The 18,056-nt window shown below is 56.6% G+C and overlaps 1 protein-coding gene across 3 annotated transcripts in view; it reads right to left on the bottom strand.

Moving 5' to 3' along the window:
• Nucleotides 1-18,050, bottom strand: part of LOC147820481 (anthrax toxin receptor-like) — a 29,616-nt gene extending 11,566 nt beyond the window's left edge. Inside the window, exons 1-13 of one of the 3 annotated variants that reach the window (XM_087204170.1) lie at nt 16,938-17,099; nt 16,334-16,422; nt 13,963-14,034; nt 12,635-12,706; nt 9,286-9,367; nt 9,153-9,186; nt 7,728-7,807; nt 7,583-7,651; nt 7,265-7,345; nt 7,114-7,174; nt 3,528-3,623; nt 1,942-2,011; nt 1,324-1,438 (exon numbers count right to left, since the gene is read on the bottom strand). In XM_087204170.1, the coding sequence (XP_087060296.1) occupies nt 1,324-1,438; nt 1,942-2,011; nt 3,528-3,623; nt 7,114-7,174; nt 7,265-7,345; nt 7,583-7,651; nt 7,728-7,807; nt 9,153-9,186; nt 9,286-9,367; nt 12,635-12,706; nt 13,963-14,034; nt 16,334-16,389 (888 nt within the window). In that variant the 5' untranslated portion in view covers nt 16,390-16,422; nt 16,938-17,099. Of the gene's footprint in view, nt 1-1,323; nt 1,439-1,941; nt 2,012-3,527; nt 3,624-7,113; nt 7,175-7,264; nt 7,346-7,582; nt 7,652-7,727; nt 7,808-9,152; nt 9,187-9,285; nt 9,368-12,634; nt 12,707-13,962; nt 14,035-16,333; nt 16,423-16,937 lie in introns of all 3 variants that reach the window. The other 2 variants (XM_087204168.1, XM_087204169.1) reach the window with 2 other exon arrangements.
• Nucleotides 18,051-18,056: the final 6 nt, after the last annotated feature.

Below are 18,056 nucleotides of genomic sequence, written 5' to 3'. Positions count from 1 at the left end.
TCCTCCTCCACACAGTGCCAGGCATGAGGGACATCATGGAGCAGGGGCCGGCCCTGACCCTCAGGCTGCAGGCTGCACCTCTGCCCCACTCAGAGCTCTGCACTGAGCCCAGACAAAGAGGCCCAGGAGCCCCTGTGTGACCCCAGCCTCACTGCTCGCCTCAGGGCCAGCACAGCTCGTCCTGAGGACACAAAGAGCTACAGGTGCTATGTTGGGGAGGCCGGGCTGCTGGGGATCCCAGGGAGGACAGGAAACTGGGGCCCCTCAGGCCTTGCTGCCCACCTCCCAGTTCTGGATCATGGGCTCACCTCACCCTTCCCGAGCCTCAGTGAGCCCCTGTGCACAGGGGTGGGAGCCACCTCCTGCCCATGCACTCAGGGGCTCAGAGAGTTTGGGGGAGCCCAGCTCAGGCCCCATGCACACGGGTGAAGTAAGGGGTGTCCGTGGTTGTCACAGTGAAGGTTCACAGGCCACCTGGCTGGCCTCCCCTGAGTCAAGGGCTAGGTCGGGGAGGATGCACAGGGGACAGGGCTGAGAGCACAGAAGGGGCAGTGCTGGCTGTGGGCTGGCAGATCCCAGGTCTGCACCTGCTCTCTCTCCTGCCTGTGCTGTCCCCGCACAGCTGTAACAGGTGGACCCTGAGATCAGATGCTACCCTGTGTGTGGCTATGCAAGGATCGGCCAAAGCAGACACATGGGGGCGATCACTCTGTGGGTCCCCATGGGCTGAGCCTGGACCTGGGTGGCAGTGGTGAACAGCCCTCTTCCTCCAGGGAGGTCCTCCCACCCTTGGCCCTGCCTGAGGGCTGGTGACAGGGCTGGGAGAAGCCCCCTGTTGGAGCAGCATCTTCCCTCCCAGGGTGTCTGACTGTGCTGAGCTGACACACCTGGACAGCATCCCCAAGCCCAAGAGGGAGGAAAGCTCTGTGGGCGACAGAGCAGGCAGGGGGCTAATGGGAGCTGAGGCAGGAGGAGGGCAGGAAGGGGCAGAGTACACTGCAGATGACAGGGCTGTCACCATGCAGGCTTCAGCCTGGGCTCCTGAGTGGCTTTGGGCCATCACTGTATCTGGGGCACTGATTCAGTGACACAAACTCCTACCCCAGCTGGTGGGACTCCAGATTCCTGTGCCTATGACACCCATGTGCCAGGGCTGGGTGCCTTGGACCTTTGGATAGGCTCCAGGCAGAAGCTTCCTCCTCCCCGAGTGGCCGAGGGAGAACCCAGGTGGGGCCCAGGGTCTGTGTGCTCAGTTGCTGTCTGTATTGCTGAGACCCCCTGCCTTGACTTCCCCAGGTGGATTGTGTCCACTTCAGGGCTCACCAGAGTCAGGGAGTGCAGTCCTACCGTGGGGTTCACACAGTTGGTGCTGGTGATTTTGAATTTGTCCCCAATGAAGCTGGTGCCATTGTTCAGACTGAGGTCAACAGAGAGCTTCCTGTGCACAGAGTTGCGGCAGATGGTGAGCACCAGCCGGGGTGCTGCAGCCCAGAGCCACCCTCTCTAGAGTCCCAGCATCTGGAGCTCCCAGAGGGAGGGCAGGTGGGTCCTGAATTCTCCTTCCAGTCACTGCAATGCCATCCTCAGCAAGGGCTGCAGCTCAGGCAGTGAGTGGCCCTCACGGCGGATGGTGCCATCCTCCCCATGGCTGAGGGACCAGGGAGGTCTGAACAGCATCACAGTCACACTTCTATCATGCGCTGTGTGGTCCTGGCCGGGAAAGGTGACCCGGAGGAAAGGCAGCCATGCCTGGCCCAGCCTCTCCTGCACCTGCCCTCAGCAGTGCCTGGGCCTCTGTGTGTCCCTGGGCACCTTGAAGGTCACCCCCAAGGGCAGGTGGGGAGGGCGCCTCAGCCCAGAGCAGGCTGACCCCAGGACAGGAGATGGTGGCAAACAGGCCACATTGTCCCCACCTCTAGGACCCAGAACCACGGCACTTACCATCCAGGCTCATCTATCCTCGGCCCAGGACAGGTTATGGAAGCTTCTTCCACACTGGTGGGTTTTCTTTCTAAAAAACAATGGCACCCAGGTGTCTGTGCACCTGTCTTTCCCCCATGCCCTCCACCTGCCCTGGGCCAGCAGAGCCACCACTGAGCCCAGTCCAGCACCTCCTGCCCTCCTTCCTTTCTAAGACCCCTGCTCAGCTCCTTCTCTCCTGGGCTCTGAGCAGTGCTGGTGTGTGACAGGGGAAGGCAGCGAAGGTTCCAACTTCCCGGGCTCAGTGTCAGGGATGAAGGGGACAGAGGAAACACTGCAAAGCGAGCAGCCCAAAAGGCAGGCGCATGGTGCTGGGGGGTCCAGGCCACCTGTATCGCCTTTGGAGATGCAGTTGCTCTTTGAGAGACACTGAAATATCGGCACTGAAATGGTGCCAGCCCTGGAACTGGATCACAATGCTCTGTGGTGCAGGTGGTAGGAACCCAGAGGACATGGGTAGGCACCCCAGAGAGCAGGCACCAGGCTTCCAGTTCCATGCAAGTCTTGTTCCCCTTGCAGGCAGGGGCCTGGTCTGTCAAGTCAGCTCTGCCTGAGCAGCAGGTTTCAGCTGAGCCCAACCAGAGCAGCAGCAGCTGGGAGCGACGCATGGGAGCAGAGGCTGGGCTGTGTGAGTGGCAGGTGCCAAGGCCTGTGGCAGGAACTGAGGGGCTTGTGGAGGAGGGAAGGACAGGAGCCCAGTGGTGGGTGTCAAGTGGAGGACTGGGTTTTGCTCCTGGTGCAGTGAATCCTTGTGGGTGCACAGATCCTGGGCACCGTGTGGACGGCAGTATTGTGGGACTAGCTGGGGGACTGGGTGTGGGGTGGGCTGAAATGACCAAGGGTGACCCTGGGATTTGACCATAGGGACCAGGTGGGGTCATTACTGAGCTGGGGCAGCCTGTGGAGGAAACGGGGATGTTTGATGATTTCACTGTTTCCTTCCTTCCTCCTTTCTTTCCTTCTTTCCCTCCCTCCCTCACTCCTTCCCTCCTTTCCTCTCTTCCTCCAGAGCCTGACAACCATTCCATAACATGTAGGAGTGGAAACCTCCCAGTCTGGAGCCCAGTCCTCCTCAAGTGGAGCTGTGCTTGCATGCTTGGGATGCTCGGGATGCCCACTCTCTGGCCTGGAGCTTCCAGGTCCAGTGTCCCCTCTGCAAGCTGGAGTGGATGGTTTCCCAGCAGCTTCCCTGTGCACCTGGCCAGGCTCAGAGCCCAGGGCTGCAGTGTTCTCCCTGTAGAAGACTCCTGCCTGGGGTTCCAGCTCTCAGGGAAGGGCATGGAGGACCAGGTGAGACAGATGCTGCTGTGAGGCCAGCCCAGGCTCACACCAGCCTGCCGAGGGCGAGACCTACTCCAACCCGCTCCTGGGGTGCTGGGGTTTACCAATACCCACTTTGCAGAGGAGGAAGGGTCCCCTGCTCCCCCTGTCCCCTAACCTCATGGCATCCTCTGGGAAAGGTCAGCCCTGGCTGGAGGCTTCCAGTACTGAGGGGAAGGATGTCCTGAGGGAAACATGTGACCTAGAGGCAACCAGGAGCCACTTACCAAAGATGGTGTCACCGAACTTGAATCTGCAAATAACCTGGTCTGGGCCTTTTGCATTACGAAAACCTTCTCCTCTGATGACCACCGTGTAGGGCTCTGCAAGGATACATTCAAACTGGGAGTGTGGGAGTGGGGCTCTGGGTTCACAGCAGTCACCCCCAGGGGGACTCTCAGGGTTCCAAGAGGTGGCAGCTGTATGTGAGCATCTGTAACCCCCAGACCAGATGCAGCAGAACCAGCCTTGAAAATGTGGGAGCCCTCCTCCTCCCACCATCCAGACCACAGCACCATGACAGGCACCCAGCTTCCAGGGGCCACCTCAGCTGGGGCCTCCACCCTGAATTCCCATGGTTCCCATTGAAGACCCCAGGAGCAGGGCCAGGATGGGAGCACCAGAGGCCCCTGTCCTACCAGGAGGGGGGCTCATGGAGGTCAACACCTCCACACCTAGCCTCTTCCTGACCCACAAGGAACACAGCCCACTGCCCTGTGGACCCAAAAGCCCCTCACTCTACCAGCATGGCCCTCCCTGCCCCTTAGCCTAAGCCACAGGGGACAAGAGAGGGCAGCTGGGCAGCTCTGCAGCACCCAGGCTGGGTTCCTGTGGGTCTTCTAGTTGCAGTTTCCAGCTACTTGGCCTGACAGCAGCTCCTGGCCCAGGCCTGTATCCTTCCTGTCCCCATGGCCCTGGAGTGGCCCCAGGTCACCCAGCCCAGGACCCTGGGCTGCAACAGCCCTGTCCCCCAGTCCCTGCACATGGACTGGCTCTCCACGCTGGCCTGAGCACCCAGGCCATTCTGTGTCACCTGGGGCCCAGGCTCCTGCGTCAGCTTCCCCCTGAGTCACTATGTGTATGGCAGCTCTGCTCAGGACACCCAGGAGTGTAACAGGTCAGCAGTGGAGCTGGTGTCTGGAGGCACCTGTCACCTCAGCTCTGTGGCTGGGAGGAAGCAGTGGCAGCTTCTGTCCTCACCTGGGGTTTCTCTGGCTGCCCAGACGTCAGGGCCTGTGTGTCAGGGCAGCTGATCTGCTGGGGTGCTTCACACCAGAAGCAGGAGAGGCCCTGGGATGAGGTCCCTGACCCACCTCCACCCAGCACTGCAGCCCCCACCCTGCCCAGCATCAGAGGGGCTCGGGTGCAGAGCAGAGGTCCAGGGTGGAGAGGTCAGGACCAGGCATCCTCAGCTCCTATCCACGTCCTGATGCTATGCCATCATTGTCCATCTGTCCCCCAATGTCCCCACAGTGCTATTTCTATCCATCGAAGACCACACTGCAGCCCAGGTGTTTGGCACCTTATCCTGCCCCTGGGTCGTGGGTGGCAGAGCTCAAAGTGGGCACAGTTCTGTCTTCCCACAGCCTGCAGTCATGGTGCCTCCCACAAGGGACACAGAAGCCAGGGCCCAGCAGCTGCAGCAGCCAAGATGCCACTTGTGGGAGGAAGAGCCTGACCCTCCCTGTCCCCTCCACCTGGGTATCAGAAGCCAGCCACATGGGGATGATGGCTGCATACATAGTGCCCATGACAAAGAGAGGTGGCCTCCCTCTGGACCACTTAGGAGCATCCTCAGTGCACCAAGGCAGGGACCTGGGCTGGACTGGGGGCATCCATGTCACTTCCAGCCTTGGGGACAGGCACTGCTATTTCTCCATGGGCTCGAGGTGCACCTGGCTGTCTATGGAAACTAGGTCAAGTGTGGAGGTTTCCTCCTCTCTCCAGCCCAGGGATGGATGCTGAATTTGTACAATGCTTTTGTTTCATCCCATGTGGTGACACCTTGCGTCTGTCTCCATTTGGGGATGTGGAAACTGTTTCTATTTCAAACCCCATATCTGCCCATCCCTTCTTGCTGAGCACTAGCTGCCGTGTCTGTGTTGGCCTGTTTAAACATTGCTCTGTCCCATTGCTGGGTGTCCTTCAGCATTTCTAAAACAAACTTTTCCTACATTCACAATTAAACTTTGTGTTGTGATAAGTTTGAACAGTGACTGTACACATATACCTACACTGTCACCAGACACACAAGTCTACAAACCCAGTGCACAGTCAGGCTAAACATCCACTTACACCACACATGAGATGCATACCATGCCCTCAGGAAGACAAACATACCCATCCGTGTACTGTCTGCTCCATGCACAATCACACCACACCATGAACACTACACAACCACCATGCAGATGCACCATGCACCCAAATACCGTGCTCCCAACATAGGTACAACAACCCACACACATACTACAAACACACAATGTGCACAGCATAAGAACACAATGCTATACTCACACCATACTTTCCACATACATACTTCACATTCCAACATACACACTGCATTCATACACAACATATTTTGACAAACATACCCACACACACCAAACATAACACACACTGCACATATATGCATATGCCCATACCTTATGTACCTACAAACCAGAAATACACTCCAATATCACACTCCCTGTAGAAGCACCGCACACCACAAACACACATGTCACAATACCATACACACGTTCCATACCTCGTAACCACTCACAAATAGTCACGCCCCACACCCTCCACAAAACACCACATGATTCATATACAGCCACCTCACATGACATACACATTCTGGAAACTCAGCACTCTCGTACTCACTAAACACCATACACACCACCAATCATATACACACATACCACACACATCGTGTACCACATGTAAACTCAGAGATACACCACACATCACAAAAGCATATCATTCCATACAGACACACTTCATTCCCTCCCACATACCCCACACAACACATCACAACCACAACATAAACAGACCAGACAGCCTCTGACCATAACCATGTGTGCCACTGCCTCCATAAACCTCACACACTTCACATACATCACACATGCTGCACACACTGCACATATACCGCACACATCACAAATACACTCACATCATGCACACATCACACATACAACACACACATCACACATACCAACAACACCAAGTGCCCTCCACACACATCACACACACTCATCTCCCACACCACACACATCACACACAAGCACAACAGTCCCACACCATCCATTTCCTCACATCCCATGGCACACACACTATGGAGACACACACCACACATTGCAAACCCAGCACACAGACTCCTCCAACACATATTACACCAGTACATATAGGGCACTTGCTACACAACCTGACACTTTCTCCACACTCATACCACAAACTCATACCACATCTACACACATCCCCATCACCTTCTTCCCTAGTATACCACAAACAAATGTTATTAATATGTCACCTAGACACACAAACAACACAAAGCCCCTACATGCATTTCATATACACATTCTAATACATATGCCACAAACCCCTGCCCATGAACCACCCACAAACAATACATACACACATCACACACCAAAGAAGGGCCACAGGCTACCCAAACAAAAGCACAAAAAGTATACACAAAGCACCCACACAAAAACACATGGCACCACAATCACCTGTTCACACACACACACACACACAAACACACACACACACACACACAAATACCTGCAATGACGGATTGAGCTGTCTGCTGGTTCCCAAGCCCACAGACCTTACCTCCCACACACAAGTTGGACGGCTCCACCGACGTCACCTCAAGACAGGACTTGGAGACAAGCTGGTAACAGGGCAGAAGGAGGACGGGAGTGTGACACTTGGACCTTGGAGTGATGCCCCCACTGTGCCCAGGTACCCCCACCCTGCTCACCAAGTCCACGATGTACAGCAGACCCTCGAAGCCACTGTCCACTGCGAACATGTGTCCTGGGGTGTCTGCGAGTGCCACCATCTATGTGGGGAAGAATCAGCTTGATGCCCAGGCAGGGCCTCAAGGATGCACCAGGTCTCCAGACCCAGGACAAGGACACAGTGTCTTGCCCTCAGGGCTTGGGGACAGTGGAGAGTCATACTCTCAGAGACAGACTGGCTCCTGTGTCAGGCCAGGTTCGGGGAGGGGGAAGGTCTCTACCTGCCCTGTGAGGCCCCGTGTACTCAAGCCCCTTGGTGGGCACCTGGTCTGAAGTACCTGGTCTTTGTCGTAGTCTAGCACACCCACAGTGTAAACAATGGCCCCCAAGCGCCGGGACTTGTCCGCCTACAAGAAAGGAGACATTTAGGATAATGCACCGAAATGGGTGGGGCAAAGTGCTGGTGACCACACCTGGGCTCACCTCCTCCTTTGTCTCTTCAAATGAGTCTTTCCTCAGCATCCCACTGGTCAGCATGATAATCACACTGGCAACTTTCTCACCTGTGTAGGAAGCAAGAAGTAGGGGCCAGGTGAGCGAGGCTCAGGAGTGACCAGCAGGGGACCCAGGACCACGGCAGACTGTCAGGACCCAGCACTGCCCACGAAGGCAGGTGGGTGCTCCTCATACTTAGGGCTCCTGGGACAGGTGGCCAGACCACAGAACCTGCCACCCAGAGACTCCAGAGTGAGAAGGGGGCCTCGCCCAGGGCCATTTTACATATGAGAAGGGAGGGGTTCAGGATCTTTCCTGACCCTAGCCCTGCTGTCCCCCAGACTGCACACCCTCCTCCCTGAGGACAGCCCAGCCATGTGCCCACCAGTCTCAGCCCATTCCCGGGCACAGGAAGCAGCAGCCCCTCCTGCAGAGCAACCCAGGGAGGGGTGGTGCCGGTACCTATTTTGGGCACAGTCTGTGGGCTTCTGCTTGGGACAGCGGCCCAGCTGCTCAGCACTCTCATGCAGGGTCCTGGACAGGGGACCCCATTCTTCCCCAGCGCTGTCCCCACTGGGCCCCACCACTCTTGCCCAGAGCTGCCAGCCCACAGTGCAGAGGGATATGTGTCCCGGGCCACACAGACATTTGTGTGGTGGGAGGTGCAGGTCCAGGAGCAAGTGGGCCACGGAAGATGGGACTGGAGAAGGGGAGGAAGGTCTGGCCCTGGGGACAAGGTGGGCGCCTCATGCTGGTCCTCAGGCTTCTCAGGATCTGGACTTTCTCCTTCTGCATGCAGAGCCCAGTGAGGGACCAGGAGCTCAGAGTGACCAAGTGCCCTGGGTAGACCCATGGGGCCTCCTGTCCTGTGAGAACCATGCCGAGGCGGGCGTTCTGCCCACCAGAAGGGCTGGTCTCGGACAAGTGTATTCTATTTTGGAAACTTGATGTTTCCCAGAATCTTATGTGTTGAAGGTTTGGTCCAGAGCTGCTGCTGCTGTTGGGAACTGCGGGAAACTTTATGGGGCGGGACCTCACTGGTGGAAGTTGGTAATAGGGTGAGTCCTTGAAGGATGAACCTTGTCCCTGGCTCCTTCTTGTTCTTTCCTTCTCCTGTCCATCTTGACATGAGCAGCTTTGCTCCACCACACACTGCCCACTATGGTGTTCTGCCTCACCACAGCCCAGAAACAATGGAGGCAGCTGACCATGGACTGAAGCCTAGGAAATTGTGAGCCAAAATAAACCTTTTCTACTCTTAAGTTGATTTTCTTAGCTATTTTGTCATAGCAATGAGAAGCTAACACAGAGTTCCCAGATTTGGGGCTGGGAGGAGCCTGGAGACTGTACACAGACCTCCCTGAGAGCCACCAGCTGTGCACCCAGCTGCCTGAGGGGGTGCAGGCCACTCACCTCCAAAGTGTGATCTCATGATCTGCTTGTTTGCCTGCAAGGGAATGGACATGGGTTGGGGAAAGCACTGGACAGACATGGTCACATTCTACGCTGTTAGGTAGTTTTGCCCCTGGGTTCCAGCCTTCTCTACCTTTTTGAACCCTTTCTGCATGTATGTGTAGTCTCCAGGCAGCACCGATTGGAGTCTGTTAAGACCACTGTCGATTTTGTCTCTGAAAAAAATCAAGAAAGAGGTTTGTTGTTACAACACACCCGGAGCTGTCCCACAGCCTTGTCCATTGACCGTCAGGATGGGTGGCTCTGTCCCCTGTACTGAACTGGATCATTTCCTGGAGGTCTGTTTCCTTCTCTGTCCCCAGCCTGCTTAGCCCTTTGGCAGGTGCAGTGGCTAACAGCCGGTCTCATGGGAACGCTTGATTTTCTCTGAGCTCACCCTGTCTCAGGCACCCCACTCTTGGAGACATCCCATGAGCCCCGTGAGGACTTCCTGGTGAGTGTGGTGCCCAGGGATATGCAGTTTGAGTCCAGGGATCCAGGGAGACCCTCATGCCTGGTGCTGACCAGAAGCCAAGGATACCCTGGCTGAGGCCTGCTCTCCAGCAGAGAAGGCTGGGTCACATGGATCACTAGCTCAGCCTGCCCTGCTCTGTCCCCACTGCACAGACCCTGACCTGCCCCTCCTTAGCCACCAAAGGAAGGAGCCAGGCTGCTTCATGAGCAGTGTGGGCCCAGGACTTCAGTGTTCCTGACACTAAAGGCCTGAGGTGGGGACATGGCCACAGGCAGCTAAGGCAGTCAAGCCCTATGCTCAGGCTTCTGGGACCAGGCTGTCAGGGGCTGTTAGAGACAGGCTTGATTAGGGCAGGCAGCACCAGCTCTGGTGGCAGCACTGGGACAGAAAAGGAAGACTGTGTTCAGGCTGATTGGCTGTGACAGGGCTGAGCCTGCACAGCAAGGCCACCTAGAGTGAAGACCTCAAGGGCAGCTTCTTCCTGGGGCAGAGACACTGCTGTGGGCCAAGCTCTGAGGGCCCTAGACCCATCACTGCCTGGTCCTGTCCACGAGGGGTGAAGACACAGCCAGCCCTACCCAGTGGAGGCTCAACCAAGTTCTGCCCAGCCCAGCCCCTGCCCTGTGCCCAGCACAGTCCCACTGCCCCTCAAGAATTCTGCCAGCTCCTTCTCACGCTCCACTTCCCCACCCATTGTGGCCATTCAAGTCTCTCCCACACCCTGCACCAGGCCTCTCGTGTGTCCATGGAGCCAACCGCTCTCTGCTCTTCCTGTCAGCTGGACCCGGGGCAGGAGGGAGTGGCCCTGCCCCAGACAGTTATGGGCCACCATGGGGGATGGTGTTGGAACAGAAGGATGGGATGACACATTTAGCTCCTGAGCACAGTATACACCCTGGTAGCATGGCACGTTCCAGCAGATCCATCAGAAACCACAACAGATCCTGATAAAACCACAAAAGCAGAAAGTTGGCATGAATTGAGAAATTGTTCCCAAAAAGGGAAACTGCTAAATCATCCCTCTAGCTTCACTTGCTCTTAGTTAACTTATAATCACTAATTTTGGATGTCACACAGCTGGGCAATACATTAATAGCTTCCCACAATCAGCACCTTTGATGCATGGGTCTGACAACAATTTCCTGGGTTACTTCACAGGGACTCAAAGGCACTTTAGCTGAGAACCACTGATTCTTCTCTTGAGCCTTGTGATGGTTAGCTGAGTGTCTGCTTCATTTGCTTGGCATCTGCCTGTGGGATTGGTGGAGCACCTTTCTGGGTGTGTCTGGGTGGGTCACGGTCATGGAGGTGTGACCTTGAGTCCTATATATGGTTTCTGGCTGCTTCCTGTCTGGCGCTATTCTCCTGCTCTGTCTCATGGCTGCCATGAATTAAGCAGCTTTGTTCTAACACACCCTTCTACCATGCTGTTCCTAGCATGCAGCCAGCCCATCATGGATTGAATCTCCTTAAAACATGAGCTAACTTAGCCTCTCCTCCTTGAAGTAGTGGGTGTTGGGTATTGTGTCTAGCTGAATAAGACAAGTCCACAGATGTCTGATGGGTAACTGCAATGGGACAAAATGCTTGACATAGTGCATGTTCATGTTTTCTGTCCCTTTTTCTGCCACAGCCCTAGAGCCAGACTCTACCCAGCTCTGTACAGGGACATGTTGACCATTTAAGAAATATCCTGTCCAAGACTATGCTACAGGGTTAACTCAGCTTGTTGTCCCTTGGAGCTGGTGCTTTCAATCCATCCTTGGACTCTCAGCAGCTCCAACACTGAATGTCCTTCAGCCCTATCATACTATACAAGATGATGACACCAGCTATAAGAGTAACTCAGGAGTTCCTGAGTCAGTTGACCACCCATGAGCCCCCCAAGTATGAGGCCAGAACGATTTGTGCAGGATGATGGCACCAGGTACATGAACATTCAACAGCCTCGATGATGAGTTCACCATGACCATAAAGTGATCCATGTTAGTCACAAGAAGAAACATTGTTTGGAACTGAGCACCCAGCATGGGAATCCCTGCACTTCAGCCAACCCCTGCAAATCAACACAAACCTGCTGCTCCTTTGCTCTCTGAGCACACCCTGGTCCTCAATCAATTGCTGGCTTCCTTTGGCCAAAGCCTCAATTAGGCTGAATGTCTCCACCCCATACTCCATGTGCCCTTAAAGCTTTGCCTTTGCACTGCCAATGTTGACCCAGTCTCTTTTCTATTGTCCCTGGGTCAAAAGATCCTGATGTCCAGTGTCACTGTCCTCAGGCCCCAGGGCTTCCTGTCCCTCCCTTCCCTGAGTGCTGGCTTGTCCTTCACTGTCTTCCTCTGGCTTCTCCCCAGGGCCCCACAACTCCAGGCTAAGAGTGCCCACCTCTCCTCTGTACTCCTCCCTCTCAGGGTTTGAATCCATTGCTATCCCTCACCCTACAGCTGATCAGCAGCTCTCCAGCATCCTCCTGGGTCTCTGCATCTCTGGGCACATTGAGCCACCTCCCCCTGATGTTGGTTTCTCAGGTCTCCCTGTTGAAGCCTACTGGGGGGCAATGCTGCCCTGCAAAAAGTCCCCAGCCCTTCCCCAGCCCTCTCTGTGCCCCACTGGCCCTGGGCAGAGGGTGACCTGTCACAGTAGGCCCCACACAGGCCAAGGTGCTTATAGGAGTCTCATCTGCTCCGCCAGCCCCCTGGATCCCGCAGGTCCCCACAGCCAGCCCAGGAAAGAACTCAGGTCTGTTGGAGTCTGGGCAGACATGTGGACTTCGGGATGGCAGGGTCTGTGGGTACCAGTACAGCAGGACTGTGAGGGGCTGGGCATCAGGCTGGAGGCCAATGTGGATCCCTAGGGATCCCAACCAGCCCATCCCATGCATGGATGAGGCCCCACAGAGCCGGCAGTGGAGCCCTCAGTTCCCTGCAGTTCCTGTGGCCTGGTCCCCAGCCCTCCTCAGGTCACCTACCTGTCTGCAGTGAGAGGCACGGTGACTTCGGCATCTCTGGAGACGACAATGAAGGACATGCGCAGGTTGGGGCTGCAAGGAATCAGGGCAGTAAGAAACCCATGCATTTGACCCCAGGAGACTGCCTGGGATGAGGGGCAGTCTCTGTGCGCACCCCTCTGTGCCCTGGGCTCAGAGAACCTCAGCGAGAGGTGCTGCAGCCTATGGGGACGTGGGCCCCAGGGAGGGTCAGGGTGGCCTCACAACCACACCTCTGCTCCAGCACTCCAACACACAAGCAAGCACACGATAGACCCCTAGGTGTGCCCACAAATACATACACACTCATCCACACAAGCTCACACACTCACGGGCACTCACATCACACACACATCCAGTCTCACACACTCATGCGCACACCAGTCACACACACACACAAACACACTAAAGAGGACAGACCCTCTGCACTCCTTCATGAGGCCTCCCTCCCATCTGTCTCTCTGCTGCTGCTACTTTTGTATCTCTAGCCTTTTTTCCTCTTCCCAAACCCTCCTTCTTCCCAGCTCAGGAAGTCCCACTCCCTATGGGCACCATTCACAAGGCCTTCCCTTCCTGTCGCTGACCACTGCCCTTGGTCCAGGACCTTTGACCCTTGCAAGGTGGCTGCAGCCTCCCTGGCTGAGCTGACCACTGCTCCTGTTCTTCTTCCTGGCTCTATTCACCCACAGTTGCCAGGGTTTTTCTTGGAGCACATCACTCCCCTGCCCATGAACCTTCCATGGCTCTCTATGGCTCAGAGGAAGAATTCAAGCCCCTCCTTGGCCTGGCACAGTCAATCCTGGGGGCATTGGCCCCAAGCAACTTGTGACGATTTGTCTCCAGCCCTCCCCTGAGTTACCCACACTCCTCAGCCTAAACAGACCCCCCACTAGAGGGCACCCTGAGGGTTACTGTGACCCTGACTTTTCTCCAGCCTTCAAGGTCAAGTTCACTTCCCACCTCCTCTGGGAAGCTGCCCAGGACCACTTCCCTCTAGGAATCCTTGCTTTCCCCTCTAACCTTCCTGGCACACTCTCTGTCCCTTTCCTTTGGCCCTGAGCACCCTGTGTCCAGGTGTCAGCTACTGAGTTGCTGTCCTGACTTCCTTCCCAGCCTGGGGGTCTGGAGCCCAGACGGTGTCCCTGCAGGTGCCCAGGCTCTGAGGCAGGACAGGCACACAGCTGAGACCCAGAGGACCAGTGCACTCTGTCCCCTTTCCTTCCTGGTCACGCTGGGCTCTGTGTCCCCACCCAGGGGACCCCACCAAGTCTAATCAATGCTCAGGCAGCCTGCACCATGGAGAAGAGTACTTTTTAAATCTTGCCAGCAAATCTGCCACAAATGAATGAACGTTATTCCAGTTGTCATCCACACTGTCAGACCTGATGACAAAGGAGACACAAATTAGGGCATGAGATGCCTTCATCACCCAGAGCAGCTTCTTTCTCTGTCATCTCTCTGCAGGATCCTTAACACTGGCTCCCACCCCAATGCCTCGGACAACGGGGGGTTATCCTGGAGGTGACTGTCATCAGGACCACCAGTGGGCAGAGGCTGGCCAAGCAGGCCATCTACTGGGATTGAGGAACCTCTAGGAAAAGAGATGCTGGTCACACTAGCTGAGGGCTGTGGGGACAGGAAGTGGAGGAAGAGGATGTGACTGGAGAGGTCCTTGAGCACCTCTGATTCTTGGGCTCTCTGGGTCTCCACTGGCCTTGGTGTGACCTTCCCAGCTCCCTGTGGGTGTGTAGAGACCTTGGCATCACAGCCATGGGAAGCCTTTGAGAGCCATCACCAGGTCCAGAGGTGACCAGACATGGCTTGTGGTTCCCCTGCTGGACTCCTGAGTACCAAGTGTTAGAGCTGCCCTTGGGGTGAAGAACCTGCTCAGCTTTGTCACCAGCCTGTAGTCCAGCCCCTGCAGGCCCAAGGGGCCTTTTCCAGCAGGCACTGCTGGGAAAAGGGAACAGGCTGGCCACTGCTTCCCTGGTGCCCACACTGTGGACCAGCAGGGATGGCTGCAGGCTCTTCCCATCCCCACTCCAGCATCCTGCTCCATTGTGTCCCACTCTGTCCCCAGATGGAGAGTGAGGAGCAGGAGGAGACTGGGGTCTCGTGACTCCTGTCCAGTGGGAATCAGTCACATCTGCCCTATGTCCATGGCAAAGGTCTCTGGGTCCCCACAGCTCTGCCAGTGAAGCATCATGGGGCAGAGGAGAATTGTGCCTTGTGAGTGAAAGACACCTGCCAGGAGACCACCTTCTCCCCTCCAGAGATGATGGTGCCCACAAATGGGACCCCCTGAAGGTCACACAAACGTGTGGTGACTGTAGCACACCAAGAGCCACCTCTTTCTGTCCCATCTACTGCCTCCACTGGGCTATGTCTAAATCAGTGTGGACACTAGGAGGAAATGAAGGCCTAGATGATTCGAAATGTATCAGGATGATTTCTCTGAGCATGTGTGTCCCAGGCCCTCTGCTGTGTGCCTCCATCCAGGGAACACTCACATCAGCTCATTTCCTTTTACAGGAGAGGAAACCGAGTCTCTCACACATTAAGAAAACCCTGACAGTCTCCATGCCCAACCTAGATCTGAACTCAGTCTTTCTCCACACCCCGTGCATTATTCGCTGCACTTGGCATCTCTGGGGGACACATTGCTGTCCCACAACTGCTAATGGAGCAATGAGCTCCCCTTCCATGAGGGCCAGGAGTACTATAGTCCCCGGGGCTGACGGTCTGTGCCAGGCCCTCCTGACTGAGATGGGAAACAGGTGCAAAGGGTGCCTTCTTTCACCCTAGCTGCAGCAGCCAGTAGGTGGGAATGGCAAGTGGCAGGTCTAGGGCGGGAGGGGAGGCACCCAGCAGACAAGCCTCCATCCAGGAGCTCAGCCTGGGCACGGGGGCTGAGCTGCTCCCCTTCCTCCCTCAGAGAGAATTCAGAGCCCAGCTCAGGTTCCAGCCTCAGGCGAGTGTGGCCGAAGGACTTGGCCCATCCTAGCCTTGAAGATGCCTTGCCTGTCCTCTTGCAGAGGCAGGAGGCATGTGGACTGGGGCTGGGGTGGGAAATGAGGAGCCTCAGCTCTGGAGCACATCTCCTTGGGCCTGTCTAGTCCTCCCACTTCCTTTGACTTTAGGAAAAAAGGAAAGGAGAATTTTCCCACCCTCTGATAGTTTGCTGCAGAGTTTTGACTGAACTTTCCCAAGTCATGAAGCTTCTTTCAGCCTCAACTTCACCCTCTTTGAGTTGAGGGCACAGAACTGACTTCCTCAAGCTGTTGGGAGGCCTACAGTGTCCACATCAGTAGGCACACAGCAAGTGTCCAATTAATGCTATTCCACATCCCCACCTGTGCCCACAGCCCTGCTCATCCATCCCACATGCAACAGGGTGGCGGCCGAGAGGGGCTTTGGGGTCTTGGCCTGATTAGGCTGTCAGTGCCCTGGGCGCCCATCCTCCCCAACTCTGATGCCCAAAGGCAGCCACCACCCATGCTGTGCTAAGGATCCGAGGTCACCACCTGCCCAGGGCATCTCAGAGTCCCTGGGCTGGAAGGGAGGAAGGACTTTTCCCAAGGTGGGCAGGGGGCTCCTAGGTGGCTGTTTTGGCTCAGGAGCTGGGACTAGGCCCTGTCTTCCCCACCCTCAGTACCCACAGAGGAGATGAGAGGGCCATACCTGTGACTGTGGAAAGAGCCCAGCCCAGGAAGCCCGGGTCTTGTCACCACCAGCATCCTCCAGGCACCTTGGCCACCTAGGAGCCCACCCTGCAACAGGACATCACAGGGAGACCCCTGGGCTACTGTGCATCCAGAGGGGGAGGGCTGAGGGAGGGCTGGGGACCAGGAGGCGTCCCCCTGCTGAGGGCTGCACAGGCTCTCATTGGGTCCCAGCCCCAGCCAGCAGGAGGGCTGGGATGGAACCCGGCCACCTCTCTAAGACCAAGACCCACCTGCCTCCCTCTCTGACAGCCAGCAGGAGCCCCAGGGACAGCACAGCTTCCCCAGGGCCAAATGAGCCCCTGGCTGCCCTGAAAGTGGAGGGACTGTGCCAGGTCTGCAGGGTGGGAGGAAGAGCAAGGCTTAGAGGAGAGGCCACTGGGCAGGGATGCAGCACCCCCCCCCGGACCCCAAGGCCATAGGTGGTCTCTCCCAGAGAACCCGAAGGGCTCTGGCTGTCCTCTTGCAGAGGCTGGAGTCCCATGAGGCCTTGTCCTGCCTGTAATGACTGGGAACCGCTGCTTCCTGGGGTCAGGTGGAGGGATGACCTAGGGGACACTCACTTGTCCAGGATGAAGTAGAGGTCGAAGGAGCCCCAACAATAAGTCTTCTCCCGACTGGGGTCCCAGTGTCGCCTAGCTTCCGGATTATGGGTCACGATGCGGTACGGATTGGGGCCTAGGGACCTCCCTGCGCTGAGCAGGGGCAGGAGCAGCAGCAGTAGGAGCAGGAGGAAGAGCACAGAGCAGGGCACACAGGGGCTGTGCCTCCCCATTTTGTTGCCTGTCTCTGTGACCTCCTTGCTCATGGGACCCTGTCCAGAGCCCAGGGAGGCCGAACACCAGCCACCTCGGGCCTCCTGTGTGGCCACCTCCTCTGTGCCCAGGGACCAAGGCCCCTGGAGCCCTGTCACCAATGCGCAGTGGGCCCACACCAGTTCCCTCTGAGAGCACAGTGACTGAGGACACTGCGTCCCTCGGTGTCCAGACACGGACTGTCCCCAAGGCCCTCCCCCCACCCCAGGGCAGAATACCCTGTGGTTATGATGGACAGAACGGTTGGCATGGTGACTTTGTGACCCGCAGCTCTGCCCAGGGACCTGCATGTTGACAGCATCAAAGTGGGGGTCATAGGGTCTCTGGAGGGTGTGTGAGATGAGGCCTCCCTGTCCCTCTTCCCAGCCCTCACGTGTGGTCCTCAAGAGGCCACCTAAGGACCCAGGCGTGCTGTTAATTGAGAGAGGACAGCAGCTCTGGCTGAGATCAGGATGTCACCATGGGTGGGGAGTTCCAGGGACTGGAGGCAGCAAGGGAGATGTGGGGAGGCCACTGTGAGCATCCTGTGGCCAGCCAGGCAGTGTCAGAGCTGGACGAGGCTGTGTGCTGTGAGTGGGGGACAATGCCTTATCCCTGATCTCTAACAGACCACCCAAGCTCAGGGACGTGAAACAAGAACTGTTTCATTGTGCCTCAGGCTCCGTGGACAGACATCAGGAGGGCAGAGCAGGGAGGCCCCGTGACAGGGTGTTACAGGAAGGCTGGTGAGAGGTGTGACTTTGGTGGCTGGGTGTGAAATTCTCTGGAGGCTTCCTCACCCCGATGTGTGGCAGCCAGGCTGGGGAACCCCAAATTTGGGCTCCACTGGGGCTGTTAATGTAGATCCCACACCTGACTTCTCCAGGT

Source organism: Heterocephalus glaber, unplaced genomic scaffold, assembly GCF_053883595.1.
Source record: "Heterocephalus glaber isolate CG9 unplaced genomic scaffold, H.glaber_assembly_v1.0 deba00001869, whole genome shotgun sequence".
Lineage (NCBI taxonomy): Eukaryota > Metazoa > Chordata > Mammalia > Rodentia > Bathyergidae > Heterocephalus > Heterocephalus glaber.
The sequence above is the reverse complement of the archived record's forward strand: the minus strand, read 5'-3'. Positions and strand labels throughout refer to the sequence as shown.